The sequence below is a fragment of the Sphaeramia orbicularis genome, chromosome 18 (genome assembly GCF_902148855.1).
Source record: "Sphaeramia orbicularis chromosome 18, fSphaOr1.1, whole genome shotgun sequence".
In the NCBI taxonomy this organism is placed as follows: domain Eukaryota; kingdom Metazoa; phylum Chordata; class Actinopteri; order Kurtiformes; family Apogonidae; genus Sphaeramia; species Sphaeramia orbicularis.
In genome coordinates this window covers 16284269-16295710 of record NC_043974.1, presented here as the reverse complement: position 1 = coordinate 16295710, position 11442 = coordinate 16284269, and the positions used below count along the sequence as shown (strand labels likewise).

Here is an 11442-nt window from a genome sequence, read left to right as displayed (position 1 = left end):
TTACAGCATATTTATCAATACAACATTATCCATTACCAGACAGCCCTCACTGACATTATTAAATCTCAAGAATCTCAAGAATCAATTCTTTATATCTTTTTTTAAACAGAATTATGTTAGATATTTGTTATATCTCCACCACACACAATTTGTTCCACAATTTTACTCCACAGATGGTAATACAGAAACTTTTAATGTAGTTTGTACTTTATGAATCTTTACATTTAATTTTCCCTTTAAATCATAGCCTCCCTCTCTTTCACAAAACATTTCTTGAATATTACCCGGCAGTAAGTTATTCTTTGCTTTATACATTATTTGAATAGTTTTGAACTCCACAAGGTCAATGATTTTTAAGGTTTTAGATTGGAAAAATAGTGGATTCATGTGTTCACGAAAACCAACATTGTGAACAATTCTTATTGTTCTTTTTTGCAGGATAAAAAGTCTTTGTATTGAACTTACATATGTATTTCCCCATATATTTATAGATATATATATAGATTCATGCACTTGCACTATATGTTGTTGTTATTGTGCATTTTTGAGGTTACAGAACGCTTACGTTAATGTATTTTTTAACAGCCTGAATTCCTCCTCGGTCACTTCATCCTGATACCTGGTCTGAATGGTTGAAATACTTCTGTAAAAAATGAATAAAGTATGGGGCCTCTTCCTGAGTGGGCTCGGGTGGAGATGAGGTGGGATGTCATGTGGAAGTTCCAGTCATCTTTGGTGCTGCTCTGGTTCAGGTCCAGGTGACACAATCTAGGGAACATCGGGTTACTGTCTCCGTCAATGAAAAAAATGGTTATGTTTTCAAAGTAGAACATCCCTGCCATCCATTTTAGACTTTAGCGTTACTGCGGCACCTATTTATTATATATTTATACAAAATATAACTACTTAGACTTACTTTTTTATAGCAGCCATGAGGTATAAATAAAGACAAGATGATAGATGATACCTCATAGCTGCACTGTTTTTTTTGTCAAATTTAACTTTCTTAATGTAACGGAGACACTGTAGACTATTAAATAATTTAGCTATCTGTTGTTTAACCCAGAGGATGTGTATTAAAACTTAGAAATTGCAGTAGATCTAAAAAGGCACAAAACGTTTAGTAAGAAAGAACCAAAATGTTAAAACTGTACTTAATTCTCTTAAGTAATTTCAGTTCACATTTGTTCAGGTTATTCACATTTTTTGCTTAAGGATAGTTTGTAAATGTAAACAATATTATCTATTTTTCTCCTTCATGCTAAAATGGTGATGTCATCAATTATAGGTTATTATGACAGTATTTTACTGGTCTGATCCCCTTGTGATTGAATTGGTCTGTATGTGGCCCCTGAACTAAAATGCTTTTGAAACCCTTTATTGCTAATATCTTCAGTGTAATTTTTGCATTTCACAAATTCAACCCATGGGCTTGATTGGACCCTCTGGCCCACGGGCCATATGTTTGACACCCCTTGTTTAACTCTTTTTATTATTATTATTATTATTATTATTATTATTATTATTATTATTATTATTATTATTATTATTATTATTATTATTATTATTTCTATTTAGATTACAGCTTTCTTCTAATAGTTAGAAATTTGTTATTCAATTTGGATTTTTCTCACATTGCATTTATTGTTAATAGGTTGAAGAATGATCATGCTTGTTGGTTGTTAGATAAAACATTGTTAACAAACAGACAGGCTTTTGAGGCCCCTAGGGTAGACAGACCCTCCGGGGGTTGGGTTCCGGAACACATCATCAATTCATGTACAGAACGCTGTGGAATGATTTTATGGGAAACAGCTGGTTTTGACTATTTGTGCCAATAGATATGGATTAAAAGGCCTCATTGTTGTCATTTGGTGATGGTTTAGGTTCCTAAAATGTCTACATGTAATGTCTTCTTTTGTCTGATTTGTGCTTTAACTCATTAAGCCTTTTGTTTTGGTACTTTGGAAGCTTATAATAATTTGACCTTTTTCCTTTTTTTTTTTTTTTTCTTCAACTTTACCTCATACTTGACTTTCCAAAAAAAAAACAAAAAAAAAAAAACCAAACTGTAATGTGTTGCAGTGCATAATAAATACATGTTTGGGCATAAAGCTTCTCATTTGTAAGTCAAACCTCATCACAACCAGACTATCAAAAAACTAGACATCAACTTTACTTTTTAACTTTATGAATTGCAACAGGTGAGATTTTATTCACAGTATTAACCTTAGTGCTCCATCACTGTATAATGATAGTCTAGTTTAATAAAAGTTAGCTGTTGGCGCCATCTTGTGTTCATATTAAGTTATTACATTACACATCATTCTACAACTAAAGAAGTATCTGAAATTCCCTAGAGGTAAGAGGTGAGTTCAGGCCATTATATAAAAATCAAACAGAAATGAAATAAAATGCAGCTACAGACATGAATCTGAGCTAAAGCAAACAGCTGCAAAATGCTTAGATTTTCTCTAAAACAGCCTGTTTCAAAGGCTACACACCATCTAAACATGTCTGTCTTGTTTAATAATGACACAAACATCTAAATTTCATTAAAAATCTGTGTCTGACAGGTCTGGAGTTGATCTATCATTTGAGTAAAACAAGACCATCTTGTTTTACAATGATACAAACATCTAAATTTCATTAAAAACCTGTGTCTGACAGTTCTGGAGTTGATTCATCATCTGAGTAAAACAGAACTTTAATTTTGATCTGGTACAGTGTAATATTTCACGTTAAAAGTAAAGTCTCAGTAACAGCATTGTGGTACGTGGAAAAAGGAGGTTCAGTTTGAGGGGTTGTAGGGGGTGTAGATCTATGAAGGCAGATACAGATGATAGGATGGAGAATGAAAAGGCACATACGGATGTCCTCTACAGAGCTTTGATGAACTGACAGACTTCTGCTGGAAAGAAAAGAAAAGAAAAGAAAACAAAAGAAAAGAAAAGAAAACTGAAAACTGAAAACTACCATGGTACGTAGAAGTTGTGTGGTTATACAGTATTATTTGCCATATTGCATAAGTGTAACTCATGCTTGTTAATATACACTAGTGCTTGATAGAAGAAAACAAAAGTAAGATTAATTTAGTAAAAATAAACAAAGATGGAAAAGTACATGTAGAATATTTTTGCTCATATTGTAATATTAACCCATAAAGACCCAGTGCTACTTTTATGTCAGTTCCCAAGTGAAATTTTCTCCATATCTAACCTTTCTTAAGTGATTTATCGCCATTTATTTGAAATATTATCCTCTGTATTTAGCATTTTTTCATTTATCAGTTAAAAGTAATACTAGCAATGACATTGGAACATAATGAGCATAGTTTGTATTATATTGTCAAGTAAAGTAATGCAACTGAAAAACCAGTGTTGCACATGACATAAGAAGAAGTCAAATGACAGTGAACAGCAGCAGAACGATATCTAGGAATAGAATAGAATAGAATAGAATAGAATAGAATAGAATAGAATAGAATAGAATAGAATAGAATAGAATAGAATAGAATAGTCATTGTAATATGAAACATGTACAATGAAATTAAAAAGTGTCCACCAGTCAGTGCATAATAAAAATAACAACAACACAGACACAAACATCACAATAGTAAATAAATAATTATAAAAACAAACACACACACACACAGCCATTCATTCAATCATTCCACTATCTCCATCACTGTATATATGTGTTATGTTACAGATTGCTTTTTATGGCATTGAGGGTGGTTATTCCTATGGAAATAGTTGCTTTGTTGTGTCTTCAAAGACACAACAAAAAAATTTGCCACATTTAATGATAAGTGATGTAAGTTTCAGATGAAGCCTTTGTCTCTGTTTGAGTCAGTTCCATCTTTGGGCTGTAACAGGTAAATACTCTTCCACACCACCAGGACATTTCAGTTTACATTCCCTGCTGTTTCTCAGGCTCATTAAACATTTCATGCAATCAAAAAAGTGCAATAAATAAACTAAATCAGAATTCTGTCTCCGTCTCTGTCGCTCCTCCCCCTCCTCCTCCTGAACCACTGGCTGCCTTTTCCACCTGAGGCGAAGAACTCAGAGGATCAACATAATCACTCCTCACCATGTGTCACTTCCAGATGCACAGTTAAAATGATCGCTGCTTCCCCCACAGTCAACTGTGGCGCTGCCGCTCAACGTCACCCTTTCATGAGTTCTCTTATGGTTTAAGTACATTGAAGCTAAATGACTTTCTCATGACACTGTGGCTCTAATTAGACTCAGTATAACATTCTGAGAGTATTGCACCAGCCGTTATGCTGTTAAAACAATTTTCTGCATAAAACCATCGTATGTAGCCAACTTGTTTTTCTTTACTCCCCTTTGAATACCTTCCATTTCAAAATGCTTCTACAGCTGTGCCAACATTTCTAGGAAATTTCCCTTTTGATGCCCTTTAGCCTATTAGATAACTCCTCACTGGCAATAAATTGAGCTAAAACCTAGAATATAGTTATCACTGCAAGAAAAGAGGATAACATCTCCTCTCCTTCAGTTCCATCAATTTCTGGCAAAACATCAAGACATTCTCCACTGACAAACAGCACAGGGTTCAGATATCATCTGATCTGTCATGGGATGCTCAAATTAAATACATGATCTCAAAAATGCATCCAAGGATATGTAAGCGCTGCCAAAGAGCTAGGCCTCCAATCTGATGACCTAGAACACACACACCAGACCATCATCCATTCTGACCTGCAGTGTTCCAGTCCAGTTTACAGAAGACTGACAACAGGCCTATGAGGAGATGGAGAGGCTGCAAAACCACACAAAAATCACAACATCCATTTTATTTTTTCCATCATCCAGGAGTAGACGAGTTCTCCACCTTTATCTTCTGTGCACTTAAACTATTTTATGGAAGATGCATTTATTTTTCAGCACTTTGGCCAGCTGTAAAGTTTTTAATGTGCTTTATAAATGAAGTTGGTATGCTATGCTATGCTATGCTATGCTATGCTATGCTATGCTATGCTATGCTATAGTATGCAATGCTATGCCATGCTATGCTATGTTATACTATGGTATGGTATGCTATGCTATGCTATGCTATCTTATGCTATGCTATGGTATGCTATGCTATGTTATGCTATGCTATGGTATAGTATAGTATGCTATGCTATGCTATGCTATAGTATGCAATGCAATGCTATGCTATGCTATGTTATACTATGGTATGGTATGGTATGGTATGCTATGCTATGCTATGCTATGCTATCTTATGCTATACTATGCTATGCTATGGTATGCTATGCTAGGCTATGCTATGCTATTTTTAAGTGTTTCTGTTTGTAGTTATAAGTTTCAATTTTACTTTTCTGATTATGATGTTTTATAGTTGGTATTTTTAATTCATGTCAGGATCCTTGGCAAAAAATCTTGGAACCTGTTGTATTTAGCTTTGTCAAACTTTATTTAGTGAAACCCAAAAATTTGCACCTCTTATGATTAGTTATATCACCAGAATTTTCAAATTAAAGTCAAAAGTTTTGTCACTGACACATTTTCTTTTATTTGAGCAAACCTCCCCAATGTTTGTTTTTTCCTAAGAGTTTCTTTTTTTTATGTGTTTCACTACACACTGAACATACACTGAAGCACAACAATTTGCATGCAATACATTTTACAACAACAAATGGCTCAGTACAACACCCGGTCTATAAGAAAATTTAAAAAAAAAAAAAAAAAATGAAGCTGCTGGAAGATAAGCAGAGTAAGAGAGAGAGAATAAATAAATAAATCCAAGATAAAGCAACTAGTACACAGTCTGGAGTTATAGTGAAGATAAAACAAAGATCAGACAAATCAAGCAGTGACAGGTGAGATCAGTAGTGATCTGATTGTAAACAGGCACCAAAGATTTGCAGTCACTGATGAGGTCTGAAAGCACAGAAGTGACTGATCAGTTTGTGAAACGGAAGTATGGAGTCCAAATTTTCATAAACTGTCCCTTTGAAGAATGACGTAAACAAGTCAAATAGTCCATAGGAAAGCATTCCAGAAGGATTTTATGCCAAGCTGTTTTAGTGGGAGGTTTGTCATTTATCCAAGACATGAAAATATTTTTCCTTGCAGCACATGCGAGGATATCATACAGTTTTTTCAAGCTGGTGTCGATAATGTCCTGACTTGGATGTCCCAAGAGCAGAGATAAAGGGTCCACTTTCAAAGACACTCCAAGAATCTTATAAAATATCTACCCAGTGGGATTGAATTGCAAAACCATTTCTAAAAAGAAAAAATATTTTTATCTTGAAAATGTATACAAGTACATGTTAAAGAAAAATGCTAGTATAAAGAGGATTATTTATAAAGAAAAAACTTTTGTGTATATATACATATAGTGTTCCCAATGTAACATGTTATGTCTAACTTGTATGACAGCAGACAAAAGCCTCTACAGATGGAAGTTTGACAGAAGTTCCAGACTTGTCAGAGATGCTCAGTTTTTATTGGAGTAGCTCAGAGCTGACGTAAAGTAAGCCACTGCGCATGCGTTCCTTATCATGGTGGTGCCAGTGGTAGTGTCAGCCGGGGAAGTTGTACCTTAATAGTAAAGTTTTAGTAAAAGGAATGGGTTACAAAGTCTGATATCGTTTAATTTTAAAGAGCGTAGGATTGTCTCATGATCTAAAAGAAGAGGAATCATGACAGCTAACGAGGATCAAGAGGTAAGGTTGTGAATAGGTGATGAAACAGGCAGCGGCTACTAGCTGTTAGCGGCTAAACGCTAACTACTCGGCACTAGCATGATTGCTATAAATTTGTTTAGAGTCACATTTGACAGAATTTCTCCCAGATAGACAACAAATAAGCCAATACGTCAAAGTGTAAGCAAGGTGTCATAGCTCTCTTTAGCTGACACAGCAGTCGTATTGTTATAAAGGCTGGTATAGCTGCTTAAAGTCTTAAAAACGTGCTGTTCATTATGGAGTAGCGTTAACACCATATTACACTAATATTGCATACAGGATCCATGGTTTCACTGATCAAAAAGGAAAATAAAAACCTGTAATCTGTAGTAATTAACTGAAGTTACTGACAAATGATTGAAAAATGTTTGCTCAATTGAAATTTAGTGAAGTACAAAGTTACATTATATAGAAACAATTACTAATGTTCAAGTGCCTCAGATTTGTACAGAACTGAAATGAAATGCAGCTACTGATAGGATTCTGAGCTAGAGGAAACAGTTGGAAAATGCTTAAATTTTCTCTAAAACAGCCTGTTTCAAAGGCTACACATCTGAAAATTTCTAGACTGACTTGTTTTATAATGACATAAACATCTGAATTTCAGAAAGAAAAAAAAAACCTGTGTCTGACAGATCTGGAGTTATTCATTATCTGAGTAAAACAATACTTAAGTTCATCTTGATCTTGTACAGTGTAATATTTCATATTAAAATTAAAGTCAAAGTTGACATTTTTTCTTATGCATCGTGGCATGTGAAAACAAGAGGTTACTTGAATAAAAGTAGGTTTATTCCACTGCTGTCAGTGGTGATTTGTCAGCTTTGTGGCATTGTAAAAGGATCTTTTTATACTGTTTTTTCTTTATACGCATTTTTATTGTATGACATTCAACTGCTGTAACAGTATTGCATTGTATTTGTTTGATATACACACATCCTAGCTAAAAATATGTTTGATTGTGCCACTGCTTTTGTTTCACTATCCACTCTAATCCTGTTTGCACAGATGGAGCTGGAGGCTCTGCGCTCCATCTATGAAGGGGATGAATGCTTTAAGGAAATAAGTCCAGTTTCCTTTCAGTTTAGGGTGAGTACCTTTGTTTTAACAGTCAAAGTTACGTCACATTGCATTTTTTTTTCCCAAAACACCTTTACAAACCAGTCAGCTTTACTTTAATACAACAGATAGGAGACCTTGAGGACTCCAAAGCGTTCATGGTGGATTTTACATGGCCTGAGACGTACCCAGAGACTGCCCCACAAATCTCCCTTGATGCCTTTTTTAACAACAGAATGTAAGTTAAATCATATTTCACCCCAATCATACAATAGTTTGTGTTTAAAGTAGTGATTCCTGTCTATATGATGTTTAAACCTTCACACTACCTTTAAGAAACTCTTGGTTAGCTTGTGGGTTTTTAGTATTTTTATATAAAATTGCTAGTCCTGTGAGTTTATAGTTTCTTTTCCTTTGTCTTTTGTAGATCTCCAGAGACTAAGCAGCAAATCCTGTCCAAGATGGAGGAGCAGGTGGAGGCGAATCTGGGCACAGCGATGATGTATACGCTGTTTGAATGGGCCAAGGAGAACCAGGAGGCCCTCATGGAGAACCACAGGCCTGTAGTGACTGCTGTGGTCAGTAGGTTTCACTGTTACATGTTAGTGTGTTACACTAACTAAGGTCAAATGTAAAATTCTGACTGAGTTAAACCTTTCATATACAAAGAATAATCTGAAAAAGTGAAGTTATTTCTTGTTTCAGACACTGACATCCAGCAGTGATGTAACTACCACCTCAACAGCCAAGAAGAAGGAGAAGAAGGAGCAGCTGACTAAAGCACAGAAGAGGAGGATGATCAGCAGAACAGGTACGTCATCGAGCCTGTCCACACCAAGTTAAAGATATATGTTGCTGTTTTGTTTTTCTTTTTTGTTTTTTTTTATAAGATTTGTTTTTGTCATTATTTTTTCCAGTTCTGTCCTTGTTTTCAAGTTCACTGTTCAGCTTTGGTAGTTTGGTTCAGTTTAGATTCAGTGTTATTACCTCCGCCAAGGAACGGCAGAGGTTATGTTTTCATCTGGCTTTGTTTGTTTGTTGGTTAGTTAGCAAGATAATTCAGAAAGTTATGGACGGATTTTGATGAAATTTTCAGGAAATGTTGATACTGGCACAAGGAACAAATGATTAAATTTTGGTGGTGATCGGGGGGGCTGATCTGCCTTGGCAGAGGTCTTTGCTCTCCAAGTGCTTTTCTAGTTTTTTGTTTTTTACTGTAATGTGGGTGTTTGTCAAGTATGAAGTTCAGAAAAAGTATAATATAAAAATAACTCTATAAAGTGTTATACCTTAAAAAATGAATTCACTTAGAACAGATGAACAACCATTGACAAAATGAAACATTATATGTAAACAGGGTGCTGGGGTACAGAATAATAATGAAAAATGTCGTATGATTTTATAACGCAGTAATTATCCATGCAGTAAATATGTATGCTTCCTCTTTAGCATTATTTTGTTTACACTGTCATCTAAAAGTTTTGCAAATTGCTTCAAAGTTGGTTTTTGCTTTATTTCACTCGGCATTAATTTTTTTGTCATTATAATACTTTTAAAGACCAACTCTAGATTTTGGAAATATTTGTCATGTTCTGACCAAAAGTGATCATTTTAACCCCCAAGTGAAAGCCTGGTTTTTCCAAAATTCACTCAGTAACTTTAAATAAATATAGATTTGACATTTATCATGATAATTATTGACAATAACTGACATGAACAATTTTATCATGACAATATTTCAGATCAATCAGAATGACTCATTAGATTGATCCATATTTTGGATGGCTGAGACATCCAGAACAGACTAAACAAACACTGGCACTTTTTTTTTGTAGGTGAGGAACAAGCAGAGTAATTTGCAACTCTACATCTAATTTACTTTTCCTTATTTTAGTTTTTGTTAATGGCAATAACCTTTGTCTACAATGAAAGTTTTAAATTTTTAAGCAGCCTCACAGTGGGTTTGCATAATTTAAGCCATTAGCTGAAAATACCATACGGGCCTATTTATCTCTAAATAAATACTGTAATTTAACCCATAAAGACTGAAACAGCCACCGGCGACCAAAACCATCTACTGATCTAAACTGTTTCATACCTACTGATCCATTAATCCTCCAAATACATGTGAATAATTGTTGTAAAATACAGTTTGTCATCTTTTCATGGTCATCAGTTATGACCCATTTGGATGTTCAGAGGCTCCGTAGTGAACGTGGAAACACTGTCATCTTCTACAACATTGATTCACCAGTAAAACCCATGGAGTTGGATCAATGACAGTGGATGGACACACTTGGTTTATGTTCAGTTAGTGATAGATTTGCTGAAAAAGTCAATTTTTTTTTAGGTTTTCTCTGTTTTTGATATAATAACCCTCGAATATAATCTCATTATGATGATAAAAGTACATGATCTGTAAATTAAATATAGGAAAATGCCAGATTTTCACCGAAAACAATGCAAAATATAAAGGATAATATTGTCATATAGGGTGATAAATCACTAAAGAACGGTTAAATATGGAGAAAGATTCATTTGGGAACTTTCACAAAAGTTGCACTGGATCTTTATGGGTTAAAACTGAACTTGCTCCAGAGGCTTTGTACCGTATCATCCATCCGTTTAACTGCCGTGATGCAGTCAGTGAATGACTAGCTGTGTTAATGGCTGGTTAATACATAATACAATACATAATATTTGGTGCATAATAGAGTGAATGTGATTTTCAGATAACAAGGGGGAGCTGCCAAGAGGATGGAACTGGGTTGATGTTATTAAAGTAGGTACACTTTACTTTTTCTCCACAAGATGGTGCAATTAAACACATGTTTGAGGCAGCAAGTTCTTCATTAACCTCCGTTTTTATCCTTTTCTCTCATCTGTACTTCAAGCATGTAAGTAAACCAAGTTATTTCTTATGACTTTTTTCAGTTTTTCACACAAATTAGTGTTTTACAGTTGTGCTGGTTTTTCTCTTTTGTAGCTGAGTAGAACTGGAGGAAAAGAGGAGGATTAAACCCCTGAACTGGTGCTGCTTCGTACTAAGAAAAACAAAGTGCAGTGAAATGTGAACTCACTGCAGCCTGTTGCTGCTGCTGTCCCGATGCCTTCACATCCAACCTCGCTGACGTTCAGCTGTAGATGGCTGCTTCCACCCCGAGAGCCAAAGCCGACTGGAGAACGGTGGAGTCAACCATCAGACCGCACCCACACACTTCAGCCAAGCAGAGACTGAGAGCTGAGAGCCTGCAAGAATCAGTAGAACTGGTTGTGTTTTTGTGTTGTGGTGTTTCTAGTACGCAACTGGACCAACATTTCAGCCAGGTTTTGTCCAGTTAATACATAAATATTCTGCTCTGTCATCCATCAGGTTGGAGGGGGCTTAATCTAATTGCAATCACTGCCATGTTTGAGTCTCTCATATTAAGTCTAGTGGCCAGAAACAGTTGGATTGTGGGTAAAAATGTGTATTGTGTGAGGAAATTTTTAATAACACACAATGTTTCTCCTGTTACCTTTTTCTTACTTTAATGTAAGATGTTTCTCCAGAAGAATTTAAATTTTTTATATATAAGTGAAATAAAATTTGGTCTACACCTGTGTATTTGAGCATGAGATGAGTTTGTTATTTAATTGTTGGCAAAAAGGAAGCG

At 35.0% G+C, this 11442-nt stretch overlaps 1 protein-coding gene across 1 annotated transcript; it reads left to right on the top strand.

The window, feature by feature from the left end:
* The first annotated feature begins 6530 nt into the window (after positions 1-6530).
* rwdd (RWD domain containing 4) lies at positions 6531-11391 on the top strand. Its single transcript, XM_030162913.1, has 8 exons — positions 6531-6706; positions 7736-7816; positions 7915-8024; positions 8214-8364; positions 8492-8597; positions 10519-10568; positions 10681-10683; positions 10773-11391. The coding sequence occupies exons 1-8, from the start codon at positions 6683-6685 to the stop codon at positions 10803-10805; spliced, it is 558 nt and encodes a 185-aa protein (XP_030018773.1). The 5' UTR covers positions 6531-6682; the 3' UTR covers positions 10806-11391.
* The last annotated feature ends 51 nt before the right edge of the window (positions 11392-11442 follow it).